Source organism: Triturus cristatus, chromosome 11, assembly GCF_964204655.1.
Source record: "Triturus cristatus chromosome 11, aTriCri1.1, whole genome shotgun sequence".
Taxonomy (NCBI): domain Eukaryota; kingdom Metazoa; phylum Chordata; class Amphibia; order Caudata; family Salamandridae; genus Triturus; species Triturus cristatus.
The window spans coordinates 1,073,262,182-1,073,290,010 of NC_140594.1; the positions used below are offsets into that span (position 1 = coordinate 1,073,262,182).

General features: G+C 43.5%; 1 protein-coding gene across 3 annotated transcripts in view; it reads right to left on the bottom strand.

The window, feature by feature from the left end:
- LOC146786019 (uncharacterized) overlaps positions 1-27,829 on the bottom strand; it is a 329,367-nt gene that overhangs the window by 274,010 nt on the left and 27,528 nt on the right. For 2 of the 3 annotated variants that reach the window (XM_085635418.1, XM_085635417.1), the window contains one exon: positions 15,755-20,240. The exons of the other annotated variant lie outside the window; for it this stretch is intronic. In XM_085635418.1, the coding sequence (XP_085491544.1) occupies positions 17,450-19,051 (1,602 nt within the window). In that variant the 5' untranslated portion in view covers positions 19,052-20,240 and the 3' untranslated portion in view covers positions 15,755-17,449. Of the gene's footprint in view, positions 1-15,754; positions 20,241-27,829 lie in introns of those variants that run through there. 3 annotated transcript variants of the gene reach the window in all.

The following is a 27,829-nucleotide window of genomic DNA, read 5'->3' on the forward strand; positions in this document are numbered from 1 at the left end:
AACTGCTGAAAATTTACAACGCAAAATGTGACTCCGTTGCCACTTATGGCGCAGGTGTTTGGGGGATTGTTGATGTTACCTCCCTGCAGACGATAGAAAACAAATTTTTAAGGTTTTTACTGGCAGTTCCAGAACCTACATCAACCTATATATGTCATGCTGAATTGGGAATTGGTTATCTAGAAGATACTATTAAAATACAACCAATACTTGAATGGCACAGGATTTGGACCTTGGATAACCTGACCTTGAATCGCATTATTATTATAGATCTTTTAAAGTTGGAAGGGGCGCCAAGGATAAGATGGCTAACTTATATTAAATAGTTTTTTTGCAAACTGGACCACTGTGAATTTTATGATGACCATACCGCCTTGTCCCTGATTGCGAGAAAGGACTTGAAAAAATTGTGCTTGGACTATCTAAATGATTGCAGACTGATTACAGAACTGAAGAAGATTTCTGTTCAGGCACATCAGTTGATCTCTGTTCATTCCTCAATACAACCGTATATAACAATTGTTACTGGAGATTTTGACAGGTTTTTGCTAGTCCGTTTCCGCCTGGGAATTATTCATAGGTTATTAAGTTTTCCGGCTTGTAACGACTGGTCTAAATCTCTTTGTAATTGTCCATGTGATGATATATCAACTCAATCTACACTACATTACATGTTGTCTTTTTATGTAAATTCTATACCACTCCCAGGAAAAGATGGATTCTGCCAGTTTTGAAATCTTTTGGTGTGGTGTGCAGTGTCGACCTGCACTTTTAGCCTTACAAATGTTAGACTCAGCCTATGTCGTAGCTTCTGTTTCTGCATTTTTAAAATGTATTTTTAAATCAAGTAATCAATTACTAATGTAGCTATGTTTATTGTCTTTTTATGCAATGTGTATTGCTTTTATGATTAATGATTTTTAATCGAATAAATCTGTATTGATTTGATTTTGACTACTCATATGAAAGACAACAAAGGTTCAGTTTTCATCTCCACAAATGTTATTGGCAGCTGCAAAAGCCACCATTAGGGGGCAAATTATGAGAGATTCTGCCATAGCCAATAAACGTAGACAAGAACAACAGACTATTTTAGAAAATGATATCAAAACCCTGACACATGCTCATTTTACCAATCCAACCGAAGGTCCCATACGTAGATTGGAATAGGCTAAAATGGAGCTTAATACACTATATAATTCGAAAGCAGAATATATGGTATATAGACTTAAGGCTCGAAATTACGAACAAGGAGAAAAAGCCGGTTGTTTACTAGCGGCAGAATTAAAACAGAGAGAAGCTATGACAGCTATTCCAGCTATTTATAATTTTGAAGGTAAGCTAATAACTGAGACTCAGGAAATAGCTAATACATTTGCAGATTATTATGAGAAGTTATATAGCTCAGAGGTTGATGATGATCACCACAAAGATCAGGAATTTTTTGATAAAATAACACTTGCCCGCTTCAATGAACAGGATTGCCTCATACTGGCAGGCGAAATAACAAAAGATGAAATTGCCCAAGCAATCTCTAATCTTCCATACAATAAAGCACCGGGAGAAGATGGTTTCCTGGGGAATTTTACCGTTGGGTAAAACCAGAAGCAATAGACACCCTTTATGGGGCCTATAAAGAAGCAGAGGAAACTGGTAGCCTCTCCTCTCTCACAAATAAAGCTATCATAACGGTCCTTCCCAAACCTGAGAAAGATCCATTATACTGCAGTAACTACCGTCCAATTTCCCTTCTCAATACAGATTCAAAGATATTAGCCACCATTCTCTCCAAAAGACTCAAACAAGTTATCGCTAAACTCATACATAATTCTCAAGTGGGATTCATGCCAGGCAGAAATTCTCATAACCATCTACGCACTTTGGCTCGCATATTCTGACTTTCCAAGGATGAAGGAGAAGACAGAGTAGCCTTATCCTTAGATGCCGTGAAGGCCTTTGACTGTATTAAATGGAGCTATATGTTCCGTGCACTATATAGGCTGGGGTTAGGCAATGAATATATCTCTAAGGTCAAATGGTTATATGAGACACCTTCCGCACAAGTGAATTGTGGTGGTTTCCTTTCAAAATCTTTTTTAGTGCAAAGAGGTACCCGCCAGGGTTGCCCTTTATCGCCCCTTTTGTTCCTTCTTGCACTTGAACTGCTGGCTGCGGCAATAAGACAGTGTTCACAAATAGCAGGCATTCCTACACCAGCAGGGATCTCAAAAATACTTCTTTATGCAGATGACATTTTGCTCACACTTACTGATCTGCCTACTTCGCTCCCTAGACTCATGTCTACCATTTCTCGCTTCTCAATCATTTCTGGCTACAAAGTCAATTGGAATAAGAGTGAAATTCTCCCATTGTCCAGGGGTACAGCTATTTTGGGATTTAATTTTCAATGGAAAGTGGACCGCCTGAAGCATTTAGGTATTTACATCAACACAGGTTTAGAACGTATGATTCAAGATAACTTAGATCCACTTATTGCCAAAACAAAGTCAGAGTATGAAAAATGGTCCCATCTTAACTTGTCTTCTTGGGGTAGAGTACAGGCAGTGAAAATGATTATGGTGCCCCGTTTCACTTATGTTTTAGGTATTTTGCCTTTGACAGTTAAAATATCAATATTGCGAGATATTGACAAAGGTATTAAAACCTTTATTTGGGGATCCCTGAGACCTAGACTTAAAATCTCAAAATTGATTGCTCACAGGCGATATGGGGGGCTTAGTTTACAGTGTATCTAGCATTACTATACAGCCCTCCATTTATCTCAATTGGTTTATCTTTGGCCCAGACGGGATGATCCCCCACTATGGGTTCTCATTGAAAGACAAACTGTACAGACAACTTCAGGTTTGCACATGTTTTACACTCATAAATCACCTGCTTTACAAACTTCCGACCCTATTATTCAATCTATGCTTAAGATGTGGATACATGCCCACAAACTCCTTAAGAGTGACCCAAGACTGCATGGAAAGGCCCCCATATGGCATAACACTGATATTAGAATAGGTAAACAGACTATATCTTGGGATATATGGGAGAGAGCAGGTATTCTAACGTTGGATCACTTACTCACTTTAGAAGGTGAGCTTAAAACCTTTTGAAATGCTTCAGATAGAATTTCAACTTCCTGCCTCCCAAGAGGGGAAATACTTACAACTAAAACAAGCCCTATTTCGTAGACTAGGACCATTTCCTTGGATAGTTGAGGATTCCCCAGTGTTACAATACTTAAAAAGGTGGGGAAAATTCAAAGGCGCAGTCTCTGGATTTTATAATCTCATAGTGCATAAATTACAATCATACCCATTACTTGCACAGCTTCATGTCAAATGGCAAGGGTTAATTACTGTAGCTTATTCCAATGAGGAATGGGAGGATGTTATTATGAACATGGATAAGGGAATCAGAGAGGCCAGAATGAAATTTACTCTTTTCAAAATTCTTCATAACTGGTACTGGTCACCACAAAAACTCAAGTCAGCAGGTTTACTACACCGATCTACCTGTTGGAGGTGCCCACAGGAGGACTGCGATATACTACACATTTTATTCCAATGCCATTTTGAAGGAATATTGGTCTTCCATAACTGTCTCTCTACACAGGGATACACAATTGTCCATTCCTTTAACGGAAAAATTTGTTCTATTACATGATGTTACTGATCTCCCAAATCTCACAAACCATACAAGACGATTGATAGCTATTGCACTCACTGTAGGAAAAATGTGTATATTAAGGCATTGGAGAAGACCACAATGCCCTACACATGATGAATGGCTTATTGAAATGTATAAAATAGCATCATATGAAAAACTCATTTATAGATTGCAGGACAATGTTGGAACTTTCATCCAAATTTGGAAGAAGTATAATATCCGGGGAGAAGATGGCTAACCAATTTATAGGAGCACACAATTTAGACTTATAATTAGCCTGTTAATATTACAAGATACTACCACCATGACCAGCTTTCCTGCTTAAAAAAGATATCGTTGTCTAAGTTAAATATTGCCATTAGCCAAAACCTACACAGTGCTTCCATTTTCTTCTTTTCACCCCCCATGTGCCTCCAAACCCCACCCGGTCTGTCTCCTCCGCCCCTATTTTTACCCAACCCTACCCCCAAAACCTCTTCGAAGTGGTGCCTGCCCCACCCCACGGAGGTAGGAAAGCCTCCCTGCAAAAATGATTGTCATGGAATTGCGCCTACCAGGTTGCCCTGAGAACCCATCTGAGTGGGAGGAGAAAAAGCTATTTTTTTCTCCCTTAGATGTCTCGGACCCATAGTCAGATCTACTGGCACCAATTTCTGCAGAGGAAATCATGTTATGCTTAGACAGCTGTGAGAACGAGAAAGTGGTGGGCAGTGACGGACTTCCTATAAAACTGTATAAAATCTTCTTTTGTGAGCTACAGGGTATTCTGATTAAACTCTTAAATTTAGTTCTAGAGGGGAGCCCTGCGCCTTCTTTTTCAGAGGCAATTGTTATTAGTATTCTGAAAAAGAAACAAACAAGCAGTTTTTCCAGGTTCAATCCGCTCAATAAGTCTTTTTTAACTCAGATTATAAGCTTTATATCAAAGAAATAGCAGCCGAGTTATAGACCACTGCACTGCCTAGACAAATCACAGTAACGTATTAGGAATATTGCCCACCTCAAATGGCCAGCTGCTATATGACCATGGAATAATGAATTTAGAAAAAAGGGGGTATGCCTCTCATACCCCCTTTTTTCAGATTATAAGGTTTTCATGAAAACCTTCGTAATTAGAGTTATGTCGGTAGCTGATTCGTTGATTCACCCTGATTAGAATGGGTTTCTACCAAATAAATCTATGTCAGTAAATACAAGTATTTGATTCAGGCTATTGACATTTATTCAGAATAAGCTTAATACAGCTATTTAAATTTTTGATGCAGAAAACACTTTTGATTTAGTTAGCTGGTAGGCTTTTTCATAATTTGGAGGCCTTCTCTTTCCCCCCTCAATTGTTGATTATGCTCAAGGACCGTTATGAGAAAGCTTCAGCAACGATAATTATAAATTTTATAGAGATGGATAAAATTGAGATTAAAAGTGGAACTAGGCAGGGGTGTCCCTTATCGCCAGTGTTGTTCGCTACCTTAGTTGAATCACTGGCTATTACTATACGCGGGAATGATAATATCTATCCCCCACTTCCCGTTTCTCTAAATTGAAGCTCTATGCTGATGATTTAGTGGTATATCTGAGATCAGAGAAGAATAATATCCTGAATTTTCTCTATAAGAATTAGTGTTTCCCTCAATTAGGAGACATACAATACATAGCAGAAAGACAAATAATTGTATTTAACACCTCCGGGGCTGTCATTCCATTAGAGTTAGGTTTTATGTACATATGTGGGGCATATTCACAAGGAGTTATTGCCACGTTAGCGGCACTTTTCTGCCCGTAATGCGGCAATATTTTTATCCATATAAGCTATTGCTAACAGCCGTTAGTGACAGCTTTCTGGACACATCCAGGATCGCCAACGATGTTAGCGATTACTATTGCTAAGGATATGCAATGTAGGCATTCCTGTGTAAAAACACATGCTAACCCCACTTCGCGATATTCACAACGATCACCCGGAACTGCAATGTGATTAAAAAAACTGCTGCTAAGGTCCGTTAGCTGCTGGGACTTAAGACCAGAAAAAAGAAGGTCTTAAAAATGGTGATAAAGAGTAGTATATAAGGGAGACTCGCCCAGAGCCTCATCTGATGATCCACTAATGCCATGAAGCACCAAGAAGGCCACAACAACCACTGCCACGCCACCTCCCCCAGGACCACTACCGAGGCAGCGCTAAATAAGACAGTGGGTCCATCGCCTCAGCCTCACAGACCTAATGCCAGAGGACGTCATTGCCTACTACAGGCTCAAAAGGACATCCATCCTCCACATCCTGACCCAGATAGCCCACAGGCTGATGGCACCAACACAGCGGATAACCAACATCCCTCCGCAAACAAAGCTGCTGGCTGTGCTGCACATGTTGGCCTCTGGTACCTTCCAACCAACAACTGCCAGAGTTAGAGGAGTCTCACAGCCAGCCCTATCAAAGTTCCTCCCAACTGACTTGGATGCCATCAAGGGTATCAGGTACATGATCCGCAGTCATTGTGGGTGTGCACTGCGATATATTTTATTGTGCATGGGTGCTTGAGGCCCATCTCCCCCGTCTCCCAAGTCCCTGGTTGTTACTCACCCTGTTGGTGTTTTGTCTGGTCATGTTGAGCAGTATCCTGCCCCGGAAGTCCAACCACCATCCTTTCGCTGATGACTGCAACACTTGTTCCTCTAACCCATCCAGCTCCTCCTTTGGCGCTGGACTCCCACCTCCAGTCTGCATTGCTGCTTTCTGATTCGCTGCAAGTTTCTGCTTGGTCTTGCGCTTAGCATCATGCCAGCGCTTTTTGCAGCTGTCCACTGTCCTCCTCAGCTCTCTGACAGCATTCACCTTGGCTGCAATGGACTGCCATATTGCGTTTTATGTGCCCAATGACACTGTGGAGTTGACAAAAAGTTGTTGTTGGTTTTCAGTCACCTCTGCAATCAGGACCTGGTTTTCCTGCTGACTGAACTGGGTCTTCCTCTTCCTCTTCTCCTTGCCCTTCCCCTGGGTCTAAGGCTGGTCCTCCTGGGTGTTTGGAGGGTTGTTGTTGGCTTCTATACTGGGTCCAGTTTCCTCCATGGTTCTTCTCAGTTGTTTCTTTTTTCTTTTTTTTGTGTTTAGGCTGCTTAGCGGGCGTTTTATAGTGTTTTTTCTCGCCAAACGTGAAAAATACAGGCCTGGCGCTAATTAGCGTGTAGTTTCTGATCGTTAATTGGCCCACCGCCACTTTTTTCACGTTAGCTTGAGGATTTTTATCTGCTAATCGTATCGCTGGACTTTTCACCCGGTAGGGGAAACTATCTCCAGTTAGCGGCGTGTTGTGAATACGCCGCTAACACGGCGATAGTTTCCCGTGGTACATGGCGATAAAAAAATGCACGCTAACTGAGGTTAGCTATAGTTTTCACCATTTCTTGAGAATATCTCCCCAGTTTGTTATTTAGCCATCAATGTCGCATCTCATTACGCTGATTTGTCTAAACTTAACTACGCAGCTATGCTTATCAAATTTAGCAATCTTTTTTCTTAAATGGTCTTTTGTTCCCTATCTCAATCATTGGTGCAGCAGCCTTAATTAAAATGTCAATCCTGCCTCTCTTCATTTTCTTATATTCAAACATCCCGATTAAAATTCCAAGGCAATTCTGTTTGGAATTTGATACACTACTACTCAGGTTTGTTTGGAAAGATCTTCAATTGGATAAAGAATATCATGGTCTTGCGCTGGCCAAACTGCAATTGTACTATTTGGCAGGTCTTTTAGACTCCTTTTCCTGACTCAATGATCCGTTTTCTGCCCCAACTTTCGATAATCGTTTAGTTTCTGCCATGTTGAAATATTCTGCTGTCGCTTTTCCAGTTTTTATAGGGATCTCCCATTTACCGAAAAATACAAGCATTGTTTTTTTTTTTTAATGGCATAAGAATGAACTTTATAGAGAATTAAAAGTTCCTGATTGTCATGAATCTCTCTCACTCAAAGATTGTATTTGGCTTAGTTTTCTTAGTTGAGTAAATGTTCTTCTGGAAAAACTTAGCTTAGTTGAGGTTACAAATTTTAAATGTTATGACACATGGAAGACGTGGGACCAACTGGGCCTGGAAGAGGACATGCCAGGAAAAAACAATTTGGTTTAGTTTCTTGAAAATTTTAAAATCTGTTAACGATGTGTTCAGCATCCCTCTCATAGCAGGTTCTAGGCGTTCTAAACATGTTGTTTAGTGTAATATAAAAGGCATTGGCAACATGTTGATCTGAGTGCCGATCACATTCAAATCATTAATAAAGAATTCAGGCTCAGTTTGAGGTGTCAATTTTAGATACCTGATGCTTTTCTCTTGGTGGCTTCTTTTTTAAACTCCCAAGAGTTTGAACAGCTTCTTCCCTACAGTTCGTAGCCGTTGTTTTAGATGCCTTCCAGAGGGAGAGGGAGGGGCCTTCATGAGTTCTTTATTAAATAAGCCTTTTTTAGGGGAATCATTTTACCTTTTTATTTGGCATAATTAGGCATGATTTTGGGCTAAGCTATCTTCCATTATTTGAGTGCAAGCTTTCATAGCAATGTCTGTTGCAGGTTCTTTGATTTTGCAATTCTAATAAAGAGAATTGAGTTACATTTGTTGAATATCTGTATTCTAAAATAATTAATCAATTGAAGAAGTATATTTGTAGATGGAGTAATTCTGATTTTCCTTGAGCAAACCCTTCAGCAAGGCAGCTTGTTTGTTTAACTGTTTGGGTATTCATGTATTTAATTGTTTATGTATCTGCATTTGTATTGTCATTTATAATCATGTATTCTTTGATGGTCCTTATGTTTAGTACAAATAAAAAAAATTAAAAAGACAAGCACTTAAAATACTACATGTTCCCTAACTCCACCAAAATTATTACATTCCTGTTGTGAATTCTGAAATTCAGTCCAGAGTGTGAAATACCTCCACAGTCCCCTAACTGGAATTTTGAACTATTTGCCAAAAAACATCACATCAGATGCTAACTGCAGCAGACTTGAATAAATAGCTCAAGCCATGCAATTTGGTAATGAGCAAATAACACATAGGCAATTTGTAGAACAGCAAAAACCACCCAACTTGTATTCTGGTTTCAGGCACAAACAGGAGTTTGAACCCAAAATGGCATTATCCTCCTGTAGATGTGATCTGACCCTTTAATGCAAGCACTCCAGGATTAGATACTTTTTATTAGACGATCTGAAACAAACGTAGAGCTAGCAAGGCATTAGGACTCAGAGTTGCAGCTATCCCTACTACAGGTGGCAGTGATACATTCTTCAGGATGCAAAGCTGTTTGCTTTCACAAAGTGTAGCACTTTCTCCACTTGCCCGACATGGGGACTTGGGAGGACTAACCCCCAGGCCCCAATGCAGGAAATCAGTAGCAGTGTCCCTCCTCAGCAAACCAAATGACCCTAGCAGAGTCAGGTTCCACTCGAGGGTAGAGTGAGGGAAACATGTTCACAGCTGCTTCACTGACGAGGTGGCTCCTTCATAGGCACTGCCCCAATTGACCTAAGTATTTCTGAGCAATTATACTTAAAACCTACTCTTTTCTTTGATGAGATTCACTGTTCTCCTCTGTTCCTTTGGAAAAGAGCAGTATCTACTATTAAATATAACAAAATAGTTTTTACTAATTTCAAACTAATCTTGGGAAACTATGGATTCAGCAGTTACACAGAAAGGCAACTACCTACAGCAATCATTTGACAATAGCCCTAATCCTAAGCAAGATAACGTTTTCTTTGTATGTAGGGTTTCTTGAATGAGGCCTATGTTGTACCACTTCTCCATGTTGTGTTTCTGATAGTTGGGTGTCATATATTGACTGAAATGCATTATAAAACACGGCCATGAAGGTGCGACACGTATAACTGAACTCCAAGCAGTAGTGTCACAATTTGCAATTGTTGGCTGAGTGTTACCCAATTGCCAGGTTGGCTGATTCATTTAATCTGGACAAGGACATGGTTGGCTTGACAAGCATGGTGACTGGCACAATGCAAGTTCAGCATTTTTCCGCTGTTCTTTAATAGTGGGGGAAAACTGGGGTGGCAGCGTGGTTGAGCTCCCCTACCTCCAGCCAGGACAAGGACAATAGATCTAAATTCCATAGTTAATGGCATATACACTAGACTATGGTGGAGCACTGTGTTATGCTAAAATTGTTAATGCTGCGCTCTATCAGTTTCAAAACGAAGGGATGCGCCATATTTATAAGAATGCGGTGCACACCTGTGTGTTTCCTAGCACCGGCAAGGGGCACCATCCTGCACATTAACAATCTTTACAGGCGATTTGCTGTTTCTATGTGTGCTGCAGAATTCAGCAGTCATGGAATAAGCAAAACATGAGGAGAAATGAAACATTTCTCCTCGTATCGCCTGCTTAAGTCCAGGTATTCTCTGGTGATCTTTTTGGTGCTGCCCTATGCCTTGTAAATATGGGGCAGCATCAAAAAGCAATGGGTGTTGCGGCAGAGCTGCCACTGCAACACCCATTTGCATGCCCCTTTCAAGCTAAATGCTATGTGCCTAGGGGTATTATTTACAAGGCAGATAAAGTGGCTTAACGCCGCCCTGTAAATAAGGCAAAGGACTTAACGCCACCAGAACGTCAGTAAAAATGACATTCGGGTGGCATTAACTCCTTCTAAATATACCCCTTAATCTGTAAATGGTTCTGAAAGAGGGACTCTATCAGATTAATTGCACCAAAGTGACAGGCATTCAGAGGCAGAATTCTCTCGCTTCACCAACAGCCAAGCACAAGCCGGGGAGTAACTTTACTACACTGCCTTCTGATCAGAACTCTGATTACTACTACCAGCAGCCTACTGTCAATGGCCTTGAACTGGTTTGAAACAGGGGGTTCGCTGAACACAGAGCATGCTCCTGTTAGATTAGAAATGTTCTAGTTTGTGCATTGCCTTATGTAAGTTGCAATTCACTGCACCATTTTCTTTGCAGGCACCAGTTTAGGCTGTTCAAAACTGATCTAGTCTGATTCCGAGAAATGCTCCACTATAAGTTTTGTTTCTGCCATGTTAGACTTGTTCCCGTAATTAGCACACTGTACATATTAGCGCATACCTTTCTCACTAGATAGAGGCCCTCTCCCACTAGTCTGGTGACGGGCCTGAATCGACTGCCTTGAAATTGAGATACTTTGTATGATAAAACTGCTAAAACCGTTTTAAAAAATATTTCACTGTTTAGCTGCACCTGTCTGGAAAATTCCACTGTGGGCGTGTTTTAGCCCAGCTACGAAATGTACAAAATGCATCTTTATGTTTGTTGATTTCAGTCCTCTCTGCAACACTCCTAGTGACTGGGCAGATGGGGCTCCGCTCTGAGTGTATATAAATAAAAATGTATTGGTTTGTATTCTCTACTGTCTGACCGACTCTAGTTTGGTATGGAACGCTGAGAGGTGGTCATTAGTGACCGGGCTGACCCTAAACGGGTAACTTCCTTCACTCTTAGTGCAATAAAATCCCTTCCTGAATGAGGGAAGGGCCGCTCTTCTGGAAATCCATAAGGCACAACCACACTTAACCACCCTGGTCCATTGTAAAAAAAACTTGTTCAGCTAAATAACTATATATATTATGGCAACTTCACTGCACTGTACATATTAGATGGTTTTCTAACACAACAGAAATGGTAGTAAAGCAGCTGTCCCATAATGATGAACTTAAGGGCATTATTTTATGTGTAGTACCAACAGTTCAACACATACTTAATTTTTTTCAGGTAGGAGTGCCTGATCAGGTCAAAGGTGTAGACTTCTGCCACACCTTACTTCATTTGCTTTTATCTTTTTTCTTGTTAACATTTTGTTACTCTCCCCTTCTGGTCTGAATTGTGTTGCATTATCCTTGATTTTAATGTGTCAAACCTACCACTCTATATAAAGTCATTTTAGCGTTTGGTTACACTTGCCTTGTGGGTATTGTTGCAACATAAGGCCGTTTATAAATTTTTGGATTAAAACTGCATATTGGAATAAAATAGGGAGGAAAGAAAGAAGAAGTACTTGTCCACTAGTCGAATTAAAACAGAAGCAAACAATAAAGGTGAATTGACAGAAGCCCTACATTCATTAAAATGTCTTCACCCGAACCTTCGCTGTCATTGTCGCATTCCAAAAATAGCCGCTGATTACACTTTCTGAAGGCCTGGGCAGTGTTAATGGATTTGTTAGGACAAAAGGTCATGCTGAGATGTAGGGATGATCAGCAAAAAAAGTGTGAACCTTTTTTTCTGTAGCTCCAATTACCGCAGATATTATAACCCTTAGAAGCTAACATGGTGCATTCACTAATATTTGTAGATTTTTGTAAGATATGGTGAATATGTTCGCTTATCTAAAGCTCTACGTTGAAGTGAAAGTGCTTTGAACAATGTCTGTGCACGTAAACCAATGTATATGCATTATGTGAAGTGACTGGTGCAGTACCTTCAATGAGACAGGATGTGGCCAGAAACAGTAACAATGTAGGTCTCATCCAGTTAATATAAGCTAAAGATAGATGAATATAAAGAAACCCCCAAGAGCAAGCGGACAATATAATAGATGTTCCCCAGGGACACAAAAGATATCAGTGCCCATTTTCTACACCCCAAAAAACTTCTATTTTGCACAACTTATATTACCCCTCATTTGAATGGGGATGATGTCCCGTACAGATGAGGGAACTCCATTGAGCGAACACACTCTCAACTCTCAATAGACACATTGGGGGGGATTTACAAAGATTATGTGCCAGGTTTGCGTCACAAAAGTGATGAAAATTGGCGCAAAATCTTTTTACTAAACTTGGTTAACGCTGAAAATAATGGAAAAGTAATGCAGAGCAGTGCATGGTGCTGCTTTACATTACTTAGCGCCACGGGGGCCTGCCAAGGGTGGAGCATGGGCGTTCCCATGGAACCACCTTAGGTTTGTAACCCTAAACCCAATTTACTAAATAAAGTAGATTGTTTTTAGCGTGAGAAAACTGCGCCCTTTTAAAGTAGACGCAAGGAAGAAGCACGCATGCAAAGTGGGAAAAGCTTTGCGTCTTTTCTAGACATGGTATTTTATATAGGAAGGGTACCCTTCCTGTACAAAACCTATGCTAGACTTACACACACACACCCTAGCGCTATGGCGCTAAGGAGTGTGCGCGGCACACGGTAGCTGTAATCAGCGCTGGCGTAAGGGAAAGGGGAGGAGCAAGCCATATCTTTGAAGATATGGTGCTCTAATGCTCCCTCTCTGTCGCCCAAATGCAGCGCAGACTCGTGTGGGTTGCGCTGTGTTGCGTGACCTTTCGGTAAATCTCCCCCTTTGGGTGTAACAGAGAAAGAAAACACTAAATCTCCATGTTGCATTTTGGAAGGGTCCAGGAGGCTTCTAAGACTCACTACACCTACCTTCGGGAAATCCCTGACAGCTTAAACATCAGTCAGTCCAGATTCAGTGAAGGTCAGAGCAGCATGTTGTCACGTTCAGGCTATCTTTCAGTGTCCCAGGGCACGCACCACCCTGCATCTGTGCTGGGGAAAGCACATATTTTTTGTAATAAGCTTATTGCCCGCACACCTACGACTGACCCAGGACCATCTCACCTCAGGAAACACCTCAAGACCAGGTTATTCGAGCAGTACCAGCATCCCCCCCCTTCAGCGCCTTGAGACCCTCACGGGTGAGTAGCGCGCTCTATAAATGCACTGATTGATTGATTGATTGCTGCACCCGGCACTCCTCCTGAGGGAGCACCCAGCACAGCCTGGGAATGTATGCTGTGTAAGTGTAATATAGTCCCTTGTGTTATCTCCTGTCCAATGGACTTTGTAACTGCCCTAGATGGCAAAACCAGAACAAACCAACACATGGAACACAGGGTACTTTCTCTGCAACACTATTACATCCAAGAGCAGGAGTATCTGCAAATACCCGGACACCTCATGGACAGACACATGACGTAGCACATAGCATGATTCAACATTCTGTCATGTCACTTGTGGACTTAATTATTATTATATTTTTTTTTCTTAAGGAGTTTTATATAGTGCGAACTTGACCCGGTATCGGGTATCAGAACGCTTTACATAGCACCAGTTGGGTTACATGAGGACACGTTCATTTTTGTTAGGCACTGGGGAGATTAAGTGATTTGCCGAGAATCACAGGATGTTCAGTGTCATTGTCGAGACTCAAACCTGGTTCTCCAGATTCAAGGTCGACCGCCCTAGCCGTTAGGCCAACTCCTCTCCCTATTTACTATCTACAACCCTGTTAAGTTTCCTAGGTCCATGTGATAAGCTGCTCCAGTCCAGGCCTTTTCCTTCGGATTCTGGGACTTGCAGTCTTGTGTTTTTTCCCATTATATAACAAGACTACAAGTCCCAGAATTCAAAGGAAAAAAAACTGACCTCGAGCAGCAAATCATGCATGGACCGGGGAAACTTGGCACCTCTGGGGCAGATTTACAAGCCCCTTGCGCCACTTTTGCGTCACTTTTCCCATGTTAAAAATGATGCAAAAGTGGCACAAGGCGTTTGTAAATCTGCCCCTATGTGCCTACAATTAATTTATGCAGGACGCTGTACACAGAAACCACAATAACATTCCAGTTGCAGACTAGCCTCTGCCTAGTTGCTGTTATAAATGCTGAGATTTAAAGGACTAAAGTAGAAATAATTCCAAAACAAATGCAGTGGCACTTTTTTCCTCCTCAGTCCATTAAGAGATACCATCTTCATTTTAAGCATACACAGGCATTCTTATTTTTTTCCCAAAATCGAAAATTCACAGACCAAGGTCATTTGATTTCACACACAGAGCTTTCAGGAACCCGCCAATAAATCAGCTCCAACAAATTACTCAGCAGTAAATAATCCTCCCTCCAAGTGATGGTTTGAACAGAAGAGAGCTGGAGTGATCTGCCGCCAGAGCGAAGCAGCCCAATAAATAAACACACAAGATGGCCGCCTGTCACACGGCGAAAATTACTGAGCGGGCACTGCATCACGCGTCAAAGCACCTTCATCCTTGTGGGCTGCTTTCAATTGATACAAACACTGTACATCACGTACAGTGTTTGTATAATTACAATGAAAGCCTACATGCGTCACATGTACAGTACTTGTGACGCATGTAGGCTTCCATTCTAATTATAAAACTCACATTTCCTTCTGTGCATTTCTTGTTGATACACCTTTGTTAAAACGCTAACAATACACCCCAAGTTTTTTTTACAATCAACGAGCTCTCTACGGAAGGAGTTTTTGATCATTTTTTATAGTATATACATTTTTCATTCTCATCGCTTTTCTCATCTATAAATGTGGGTATATATACACGTGGCATACATTTCGAAACAATAATTGATTAAACTAAACAAAAAAACTTTGTGAATAAAATGCTCTGATAAGTAGTCACTCGGCGGCAAACAATCCAAATCAATTTTACCTTATCAACGTTTTTTTCAAAACATTAACATATGTACACTCTTCCTTGCCCTTATCCTCATCTTATTCTGTGCCACTACACATGTATAGAAGTGACAATCAGCCAAATTTCAATGTAATAGTTCTGAGTACAGTGTAGTAAAGCAGGGTCAAATGTACTCAGGGCCGGTTCTACGGCGGTGCGGCTGGTGCGGCAGCACCGGACGTTGACCTGGGGAGGGGGTTGCTGACCTCAGGGGGGTGGCTTAAAAAGGTTAATTTGTGTAGATATACATTCTTATTAAAAAATCCAGCCTTTACCAGTGCTTTAAAACAAATGTAATGTATGTGAGAAAGGGGCTATGGAGAGATAAGGGGCAGTTTTGCCCAGTGGTAGCCATGGGGGGCGCCAAAACTGTTGCAACGGGCGCCATCAGTGCTAAAGCCGGCACTGAATGTATTCCAGCCCAGCCTTATTGTAAGTCAAGCACAACATATGGCCACCACTGGTACTGCAACACACTCCCATGGAAAACACAGCAGACAGAGAATTAAAATAACATCCCATGTGTAGGAACTTAATATCAAAACCAGTCCAAACTTTCAAATCAAGCAGGCGCTGACTCCGTGGATTAATTGCCAAAGAAAGATACATTTATTCCAAAATGACCCAGACGCGTTTCGGCGGCGGACCGCCTTGCTCACTACATCTGGTTCCTCACTCATCACCATTATATATACATTTTCAAGTTTGACAGGCATATGCTGGTTGGTTGTCACAGCAACTGTGTGGAGGCAACAAACATAGAAGAGTTTACTGCATGAGCATGATGGTGCAAAAACCGGTAAGAATGCAAAAAAGGAAAACAAGTAATATGTATTGTGTACTCTGTCATAATTGGTATATGCTGCACAATTATTACGTTTAAACTGTGCCTACTGTATCTGCGAATAACTCATGCACACATTGAATATTTTATCAAAAATTAAAACTTAAGCTGTGGCAGTGTTTACAAACCCAGAACAGCGAAAAAATCTCTACCACTTTTGCTTCGCAGTCTCGAGGATAAAAATATAAATGACAAACAGGTATAGGCTCATAGTTACATTACTAGGTTACGTACTACTCTCCTGCCTGAACCAGCCGTGTTTGGAATACCAAATGTATTTTAGTGTGCCCAAGGAAATATCCGCTCAAATTCATACATCAAAGACATAGCAATCGGTGTTGCTAAATGGGTAAATGCAAGTGCACTGAGGTGAGATGTATTGAGGCATGATATATGAGGCCTTGTGTTGTCGGTGTCACTTTAGGAGAGTTATGTAGGGTGCTGCCCAAGTGGGCTTAGGTAGCGTGTTGTTTGCCTATGGCCATACGTTAGAAGTATAGGTTTAACTAAGACAGTCTGGGTTCTACTATACGGGTTGTGTGTAAAAATCAGAAAATTCTAAACTGTCAACTGAAACTTAGGAAATCTATCAAGTAGTGAGGACCTGATGCTGCGGAGAGGGTTTTAAGGTGCGGGACAAGCGGCTAGGATATTAGAGATGCACATTTAGAGCCTCGTCTGCATTCATCCCATTCGGGATTTTGGAATCTAGAAGAATTATATATCTGGATTCCAGCCTTCTCAATGATAGTTGTCTATTGCCTCCCCTGATGTTTTTGGGGATGCTGTGGATTACATAGAAGGAGAGGTCCTGTGTTTTTCCAGCGTGGCTTGTGTTCACATGCCTGGCTACGGGATATGTCGGGTCATCGTGGATGTTGGCTCTGAGGTGTTGCAATATCCTAACGTGGGCTGGGTGTATTGTGCTGCCTACGTATCGTTTACCACACGTGCATTGGAGTATGTAAACTGCAAAGTTAGTTTTGCAGGAGTAATTGCCTCTGATTACAAAAGGTGTGTGCCTCAGTGGTAGAGGAGCGGTAGTGGTGCTGATACCGTGTTTTCACGCCTTGCACTTTGAGCACCTATGGAATCCACTTTGGGACTTGAGCCAAGTCGCTCCTTTGTTAGTGGATGGGGCTTTCACTACTAGTTTACTTCGCATGGATTTGGCTTTCCTGAATGTTATTTGCGGTGTCTTACTGCAAGTTGGGCCCAGGATGGGGTCGCTGCGCTCTAGGTGCCAGTGTCTATTGAGTATTTTGCGCAGGTTGGAATGATACGTATTGAACCCCGTGATCAGTCTAGGGGTGTTCCCTGAGGGTGCTTTGCCCTTATTTGTTAGATTGTTTTTGGATGAAAATAGGAGAGCCCTCCTGTTGGCGGTTGCGCATTTCTGCTTTACATTGGCGAGTGGCTTGTTGCTGTAGCCCCTATTTCTGAGTCTCGTTTGATTGCTTAAGTCCCTCGTGTGTGCTGCAATTGCGTGTCATTCTAAGGAACTCAGCGTGGGGTATGCTTTCCTTAAGTTTTGTGGGGTAAAAGCTGTTGGCGTGCAATATAGCATTCCCTGACATGGGCTTTCTATATGTCCTAGTTTGTATCTTGTCATTTTTGACATAAAGTTCAAGATCTAGGAATTTGATGGATGTTTTGCTAGTTGTGCATGTGAATGCTAAGTTCAGGTTATTGTTGTTGATTTCTGTAGCAAATTGATTTGCACTTTCTTCTGTGCCCTGCCACAGTACGAAGATGTCATCTATGAACCTGGTGTAAATTATCACATTATCTGTCATGGCCTTATTTTGTGTGGCCATGAGTACCTGTTCCTCCCACCAGCCCATATGCAAATTCGCATAGCTGGGGGCGAAGCAAGTACCCATGGCCGTTTCCTGTATCTGCTTGTAGTGTAATCTGTCAAAGATAAAGATGTTGTTTTCAAGACACCACTCTGTCATCTGCAGTAGCATCAAAGTATGTTGGTGTAGACTTATAGGTCTTTTTCCTAAGAAGTGTTCAAGGGCCTTCAGACCGTCTGTGTGTCTAATGCTAGTGTACAAGGTCTGCACATCCAATGTCATAAAAACAAAATTAGCATTCCAGTTATAATAATACACTTTTGTTAGAAAGTCCCCAGTATCCTTAATAAAAGCTTGTAGTTCCCGCACATAAGGTTGAAGAAAGTAGTCAATGAATCTACTAGTATTTTCAAAGAGTCCCCCAATGGCGGAGATGATGGGTCTCCAGGGGGGCTGTTCTGCATCTTTATGGATTTTTGGTATAAGATAGAGCTGAGGAGTAATCAGGTAATCATTTTTGAGAAAATCCAGTTCTGGTTTTGATATCAGGCCAGTTCCTCTCCATTGGTATAGTTCTTTGTGGTATTTCTCTTTGATACCTATTTTACTAGTGGGGCTTATACAGTTGTAGCAATCCCGTACTTGCAGCTGTTTGTTTGCTTCTTGGTTGTACATTTGTAATGGCCATAGGACTATGTTTCCACCCTTGTATGACCATCTTACTACAATGTCTGGTCTCAGTTTAATCTTGTTGATCAGATTATTGTACTCTTTTCTTCTGTTGTGATTGTTTTTGATAACTTCCTTAGTACTTGATAAGGATAGATTTGTCAGGTCCTTAATAACATTGTCAGAAAACATATCCAATCCATCTTTTTGCAGCAGGGGAATGGATACTGATTTTGGTCTGAACGGTGTACGCACAGATTGATAAATGTCTAGGTCTGATCTTGCAGCTGCATCCATTGGGGATATTTGACTCAGTAATTCCTCATGTTCTTGGGCCGTGAGATCTTTTACTAGACTCATGTCTGCCACACAGAGCGCTCCTGGTTGCATATTTTCTGTTTCGAGTTCTCTTACATTTTTAGTCATGTTGAAAAAATGTTTTTGCAATTTCAACCTGCGTACAAACTGGTACATGTCTATTTGAGTCTGGTTATAATCAAAGTTGGTATCTATACAGTGGCTTAGTCCAAGCGATAACATTTCTTTCTCTTGCGGGTTTAGCTCCATGTTAGATAGATTTATAACTGTGTTGTCAATGTCCGCACTTTGAATTATCTGCGTCTGTTCCGTCTGTATGGTGCTTTTGTTGTTTTTTGTGAAGTGTTTACCCCATCTCCTGTCCTTTCTGCGCCTTCTTTTTGATTTTGTTGTTTGCTTTTTGGCGCTTCCTGGCGTGATGGGCGCGGACGTAGGCTCATCATGCGCTCCATGCGTAAAAAACGAACTCCTGTACTGGTGTTGGGGCTTTGCGCATTAAGTTCCCACTTCCCGTGCTTTCCAGATCAGATTGTATTTCTGAGCTCCATTCTGATTCACTTTGCTCAGGTGGTTTACCATGATTACTTGTGGATAATTGCTGGTGCCTTATGTTTTCAAATTTCTTCAAAAAAGTGTAGATTCTGCCGATTAGGTAATCATTCCTGTCTCTTTGAAATTTTACCGCTTTCCTTTCTTAGATTATTTGCTCATACTTTGTTACCTTTGTTTGTATGTTATTAAGGGCTTTCCGTATCGCTTCCTGATTTTCAAATGTTTCCAGTTCTCTACAGATCTCATCAATCCTTGCCAGGATTTTTTCTCTGTCGCTTGTTGCATATTTGATTAATATGTTCAGCATGTTTTGGGATGATTGCGCACTGTTATCGGCCCATTCTTGAAGCATTGCGGGGTCCGGATTCTCATACGTTGGTGCTACGAGAATCCTTAACCCTCTTAATATATTTTTAGCGATTTACACTCCCACCACTTTGACACCTCATTTTTACTTAATTTTTCCAGTTCATGTGTGAGTTTTTTAACATCGCTGTGCGCTGGTTCTGCACTCGGACCTTTGGGTTTGGAGGCTGTAGATGCGGTCGAGTCAGCATCGCTAAAGATATCCAGTGCTGCCTCCTCCCGCTCCTTTACCCAGTCCTCAGTCATCTTGGAATATGTGTAATCTCTTTGGAACCCATTGCCCGTATTCAGAGTCTGCGGGACTACCTCTCCCATAAGCCACTTGGAGGACCTTGAAACTGCCACACACTGCACTCACGGGCTTACCTTGAAATCGGATTGCCCTCCAGCGACCACAGAGATCAGGCAGGCCGATTCCGTGCAGGGTGATTAGCGTTCGTATCCCAGGATGACGGCTTCGGGGGGCTCTGTGTTTTTCTTTTTGAAGACAATACCACTCAGATCCCAGCGGCACAGAGCTCTAAAACGAGGAGGGACAGCGTGAAGATTCCTGGAGAATCTTAATATCAAAACCAGTCCAAACTTCTTAATATCAAAACCAGTCCAAACTTTCAAATCAAGCAGGCACTGACTCCGTGGATTAATTGCCACAGAAAGATACATTTATTCAAAAATGACCCAGACACGTTTCGGCGGTGGACCACCTTGCTCACTACATCTGGTTCCTCACTCATCACCATTATATATACATTTTCAAGTTTGACAGGCATGCGCTGGTTGGTTGTCACAGCAACGGTGTGGAGGCAACAAACATAGAAGAGTTTACTGCATGAGCATGATGGTGCAAAAACTGGTAAGAATGCAAAAAAGGATTGTTATATGCTGCACAATTATTTAAACTGTGGCTACTGTATCTGTGAATAACTCATGCACACATTGAATATTTTATCAAAAATTAAAACTTAAGCTGTGTTTACAAACCCAGAACAGCGAAAAAATATATATTCACTGAAAAAACCATAGGTTTCAGGCACGTTATAGTTAGTTGGACATTTCACTCATAGAAAACCATAGAAATTCCCCTGTTATAGTTAGTTGAGCTAACTATAACTCGCGCCCCCGCAATGCTCTGCTGATGACGTCACGTAATGCACTGCTGATGATGTCACATATTACATCATTCATGACATGGTCAGTGACATCACTGATGGCATCACTGATGACATCTCAAATGACATCACTGATGACATCACTGATGACATCACCCAGTGAATGTGTGTTTCTATAAAATGTAAATATGTTTTATATATATATGCCAAGGTGTATTGAAGAATGAATGGGTTTATAAGAGTCAGGATGGATGATTAAGTAGGTGTGTGACTGACTGTATAAGTGAGTGATTAATTGTGTCTTGCTTAATTCATGTGTTAGCGGCTGATACAGACATTCACACAGTTTAGGTTCTCAGTTGGTGTGTAAGCAGTTCGATGGTTTGGTTAGCAACTACATGAGGATCTATATGAGCTATTGATTGCTTGTCTGAGTACCTGTATGGGTGTCTGAGTGTCTGTGTAGGTGGGTGGGGGTGTGACTCTGTCCATAGATGTGTGAGTGGATGATTCACTGGGTATATATGTTCAAGTCTGTATCTGTGAAGGGCTGTATGGCTTGGTGATTGTGTGTATGAGTGTCTTGGTGAGTTAATGGATGCCTCAGTGGTACATGTGTGAGTAACTCCATATATGAATGGCAGTATATATGAGTGTTGGGCTGTATAAATGACTATATGTGAGAGTGAGTGATTGTGAGAGTGCCTGTATGGATCAGTGTGTGCTTGTATTAGTTATTGTGTTAGAGTGTAAGTATGTGTTGGCATATGTTTAAATAAGTGACGTGGTATGTGTATAACTGTACAGGTGAGTAAATAAAAGTGTGATTGATTATTTCCATTACTGACTAGGTGTGTGAATAACTCTATGAATGAGAGGCGGTGGGTGAGTGCCTGTATAGATATGTGACTGGGTATGATAATGCTGTATTGGTGGCTGACTGTATGTATGAGTGACTGAATGGGTGAATGAATGGATGTGTGTGTAGACTTAGGAATTAGTGAGTGGATATGTACTAACTGGCATTGGTGTGTTTATGGTTTCGAATATTATAGTATGTATTTTAGAGTGGGTGTATCAGGTGTTCTATTAGGGTCTGATAAGGTGCATCAGATTTTGACTTGGATGATGTCATCAGTGATGTCATTTGAGATGTCATCAGTGATGTCATCAGTGATGTCACTGACCATGTCATGAATGATGTAATATGTGACGTCATTAGCAGTGCATAGCGGGGGCGTGAGTTATAGTTAGCTCATCTACCTATAACAGGGGAATTTCTATGGATTTCTATGAGTGAAATGTCCAACTAACTATAACATCCCTGAAACCTATGTTTTTTTCAGTGAATTTCAAAGGTTTTTTAAATTGCAATTTCTAACTATAACGTGCCTGAAACCTATGTTTTTTTCTGTGAATTTCTAAGGTTTTTTTAAATGCTAATTTCTAACTATAACATGCCTGAATCCTATGGTTCTTTCAGTGAATTTCAAAGGTTTTTTAAATGCTAATTTCTAATTATAATGTTCATTAAACCTATCTTTTTTTTCAGTGTTTTTTTAATTATCAACCCATTCTCAACTTGGTGAAAACTGCAAATCTCACCACTGTTCCATCGATACCTTACGCCAACAAAATCGCCATAAACGAGAGCCACAAATAACGCTAATGAAATACAAAGTAGGCGTTCCCGTGCCAAAAAAACACGAAACTTCACTTCCACATATTTTCAACAACCTGCCAAATCTGCAATGCGATCCAAAAAGCAGGCGATAAGCAGAGTTAGCAGTAACAAATTAACATCAACCTTTAACTGGTATTAGGAGGTTGACTATCTACTCCGTGAATTGGACCCAACTCACAGCCACATCTAAAGACCAACACGTGATGGAGCTACTGATCATGCAGGTCCAACACGCAACAAGACCAAAACACCCAGCACCACCACCACCAGAACCTCCTCCCCTGCACCAACGCCCTCCCCTCCGCTGACTACATCCTCCTGGGAGACCTCAACTTCCATCTGGAGAACAACAACGACCACAACACCAGCACCCTGCTCGACAACCTCGCCAACCTGGGACTCAAGCAACTGGTGTCCACCCCCACCCACCTCGCCGGACACACACTCGACGCCGTCTTCTCATCCAGCACAGACATCGACTTCAGCCACGCCACAGAGCTTCAATGGACGGACCACAGCTGCGTCCACTTCACCTTCAAGAGAACAACGACCCACCAACACCAGCAACACACCGCCCGCAGAAGCTGGAACAAGATCACAGCAGACCAGCTCGCCACCTCCCTGAGCCAACACCCTCCTGCCAGCTCAGCGAACCCCAGCCAGGCCGCCGATAACATCACGAAGTGGATCAGCAACTGCGCGGACGAACTCGCCCCGCTGAGGACCCCGCCTAGCAGACCCGGCAGCAAGAAGGCCCCATGGTTCACCGACGAACTCAAGAGCTCCAAGAAGAACTGCCGAGCCCTCGAGAAAGTCTGGAAAAGGGATCCGACACCGGACAACAGGACCTCCTACAAACTTGCCACCCGGAAACACCACCAGCTGATCCGCGCCGCCAAGAGAACAGCATTCAAGGACCGGTTGGACAACAACGCACACAACAGCAAGGAACTCTTCAACATCGTGAAAGAGCTTTCCAACCCCAACGCGGGAAACAACGACATCACCCCTTCGCAAGACCTCTGCAACTCCCTGGCTTCATACTTCCACAACAAGATCACGGACATACACAGCAGTTTCAACAACCAACCAACGCACACCACGACCGACCAGCCAGCCCCCCCCACCACCACCCTCCACGCCTGGACCCCGATCAGCACAGAAGACACCATCCGCACGATGAACTCCATCCACTCCGGATCACCAACCGACCCCTGCCCCCTCCACATCTTCAACAAGGCCGACGCTGTCATCGCACCCCACCTGCGAGACATCATCAACACATCCTTCGACACCGCCATCTTCCCCGAGAGCTGGAAACACGCCGAACTCAGCGCTCTACTCAAGAAACCAACAGCGGACCCCACCGACCTCAAGAATTACCGCCCCATCTCGCTTCTCCCGTTTCCAGCCAAAGTCATCGAGAAGACCGTCAACAAGCAGATGGCCGCCTTCCTCGAGACGAACGGATCCCTCGACCCCTCACAGTCCGGCTTCCGAGCCAAACACAGCACCGAGACCGCCCTCATCGCCGCCACCGATGACATCCGAGCCCTGATGGACAATGGAGAAACAGCGGCCCTCATCCTCCTAGACCTCTCCGCGGCATTCGACACGGTCTGCCACCGCACCCTAATACGGCGCCTCAGCAACATCGGAATCCAGGACAAGGCGCTGGAATGGATCATCTCCTTCCTCGACGGAAGAACACAGCGAGTCCGCCTACCACCTTACAAGTCAGAGGCCTCCGAAGTCATCTGCGGCGTCCCCCAAGGATCATCCCTGAGCCCCACCCTCTTCAACGTCTACATGAGCCCCCTCGCGGCCATCGTACGCAAACACCACCTCAGCATCATCTCCTACGCCGACGACACCCAGCTGATCCTCTCCCTGACCAACAACCCCGCCGCCGCCAGAGCCAACCTACACAAAGGGATGAAAGAGGTAGCCGAATGGATGACGACCAGCCGCCTGAAACTGAACTCGGACAAGACGGAGGTCCTCATCCTGGGCTCCTCTCCCTCCGCCTGGGACGACTCCTGGTGGCCTCCCGCCCTGGGCACCGCACCCAAACCGACAGACCATGCACGTAACCTGGGCTTCATCCTGGACTCCTCCCTCTCCATGACCAGGCAAGTCAACAGCGTCTCCTCGGCGTGCTTCAACATCCTACGCATGCTACGGAAGATCTTCTGGTGGATCCCCACAGAGACCAGGAAGACCGTCACCCAGGCCCTCGTCACCAGCCGACTGGACTACGGCAACGCCCTCTACGCCGGGACCACCGCCAAGCTCCAGAAGAGACTCCAGCGGATCCAAAACGCCTCAGCCAGACTCATCCTCGACATCCCACGATCCAGCCACATCTCCGGACATCTGAGAGACCTTCACTGGCTCCCCATCAACAAGAGAATCACCTTCCGCCTCCTCACCCACGCACACAAAGCCCTACACGACCAAGGCCCGAGCTACCTCAACAACCGAGTCAACTTCTACGCTCCCAAACGCCACCTCCGATCAGCCAACCACGCCCTCGCCGCCGTCCCCCGCATCCGCAGAGCAACTACAGGAGGAAGGTCCTTCTCCTACCTGGCCGCCAAGACCTGGAACTCCCTCCCGTCCGACCTGCGCCTGACCCAAGACCACCTCTCCTTCAGGAAGAAGCTGAAGACCTGGCTGTTCGAGCAGTAGCGGCACCCCCCCCCCCCCCCAGCGCCTTGAGACCCTACGGGTATGTAGCGCGCTTTACAAGTTCACTGATTGATTGATACTACCACCAAGGCAGTGCAAAACAGGACAACGGACCTTCCCAAAACACCATGCCCCTCAGCCACACAATAGCTGAATGTTGGGAGATGTGGCAACCAACTATATATGAAGGAGGCAAGTCAACCTTCAACAATAAAGCACACAATGCCAAGTGTAACGCCGATGTGCTTCACAGACCTCACTATGCAAAGCACAAACCTCTCCATGTGGAGATATACTGTTGATACTTGTAGTGTAGTGCACAGTGGACGCAACCATGTTACCTCAGGCAGTGGGGAAGATCTCGGTCATGTAGCTGTGTTGTCCCCCCTGGAAGCGGAAGTGGAGTGGGCTGCTCCAACATACACCACTCCAGCGTAGCAGTATGAATAAATAAGCCAGGCCCTAGGCGTGGTTCCTTTGAGAGAAGACCAACGAGTCTGTCACAGCGGCAGCCCTCACCCTGGCACGTGGCTGCCGCCATAACCGCGGGCCTCCTCGACACAGGTCCCCTGTAAACCCAGCGGCACAGCACTGCAGACTTATGTCTCTACCGACTACTGCCTTTGATCTACACTGTGGACAGCAGCGCTCACAATTCAGATGCAGTGGCGATTGCAGATGTCGCAGTCCAGTTCGCAAGACACTTTGCTTCCAGTGCGGCCCACCCAGACCACACATCATCGCACAGTGCGCACACGCTGTGTGCTTCAGGTGCTACTAACTCACTGCACCATAAATCATCGCCACCTAGCTGTGCGCCCATCCTGACCGCTGCCTCCGCCCTACACTGGGGTTACACGGTTCACAATTCCAGATTAGTAGCGACGCAAATTGTGTAAGACACTATAATGGGTTAAGAAGACCACATGCTCCCAATCTGTGCAGCTCAAGTCAACATCACCTGCCTGTGGGCCTTTGCTGACCCCTGCCTCCGGCCTACACTGTTGAAGACCGACGACACGTGGTGCCAACTAACCCTGTTCAACACAAGCCGATCCCACATGTGTAAGTGTGTCCTGAGTCCTGAATTGCAGCGACCAGAGCACCAGAATCCCTTCGATCAGTGAGGGGTATTTCCATTTGGAAGGCTGGCGACACGTGGTGCCACTGAACCTGCACTATGCAGGCTGGTGGGGCCACCAATGTATGCACGTTACTGTGGGCCCTTGTTCACCGCTACCTCTGGCCTACACTGTGGAAGACTGGCGACAAGTGGTGCCAATAACTGTCTTCAACACAAGCCAATCCCACATGTGGAACCGTGTCCTAAGTCCTGAATGGTAGTGACCCTAACTCCGTGAGCCAACCACAGCACCAGACCCCCTTTGAACAGTGAGACATATTTCCATATGCAACGGCGGCAACACGTGGTACCAATAACTCTGTTCAACACAAGCCGAACAATCCCACATGTGGAACTGTGTCCTGAGTCCTGAATGGCAGTGACCCCAAGTCCATGGCAGCAACCACAGCAGCATACTCCCTCTGATTAGTTAGGCATATTTCCATATGCAACGGCAGCGAGACGTGGTGCCAATAACTCTGTTCAACACAAGCCAAACAATCCCACATGTGGAACTGTGTCCTGAGTCCTGAATGGCAGGGACCCCAAGTCCATGGCAGCGACCACAGCAGCATACTCCCTCTGATTAGTTAGGCATATTTCCATATGCAACGGCGGCGACACGTGGTGCCAATAACTCTGTTCAGCACAAGCCGATCCCACATGTGTAACTGTGCCCTGAGTCCTGAATGGCAGTCACCCCAAGTCCGTGGCAGCGACCATAGCACCACACTCCCTTCGATCAGTGAGGCATATTTCGATATGCAATGCCGGCAACACTTAGTCCCACTAATCCTCTTTAACACAAGCCGATCCCACATGTGTAACTGTGTCCTGAGTCCTGAATAGCAGTCACCCCAAGTCTGTTGCAACGACCACAGCACCACACTCTCTTTGATCAGTGAGGGGTATTTTCATAATGAAATACAGACTCCAGTAGGCAACTAACTATCACAGTCCTACACCGTACATATTATCCTTTTAGTATCCTCGCTTCAAGATTTTTTTTTTATATCAGTTATAGCTTTACTACAATGACCAAATTAATCTTCAAATGCAAACTAACATGGAATAGCAGTATACACTACAGGCAGTACAGCTCGCAATTCCAATTTTAAATGCTAATTTCTAACAAGATTGTACTCAGAAAATACAACACTTCATCAATGTATTCTATACTTATTTCATCTTTTCATCATACGCCTACACTGCACTCAGTAGGGCTCACAATGAAAATTATTTCTACATTCATTAACTACAGAGTCCACTAGGCAAGTAACTATTACAGGCCTCAAATCTACATAATATCCTTTTAGTATCCTTTCTTCTTGAACATTTTTTATACCAGTTATAGCTTCAGTACAATGACCAAATTCATTTTCAAGTACAAATGAACACTTAGTAGTCTACAATGCGGGCAGCAGACCTCACAATTTGAATTTTGGACACGTGGTGCCAACTAACACTGTCCAACAAAAGCAGATCCCACATGTGTAACTGTG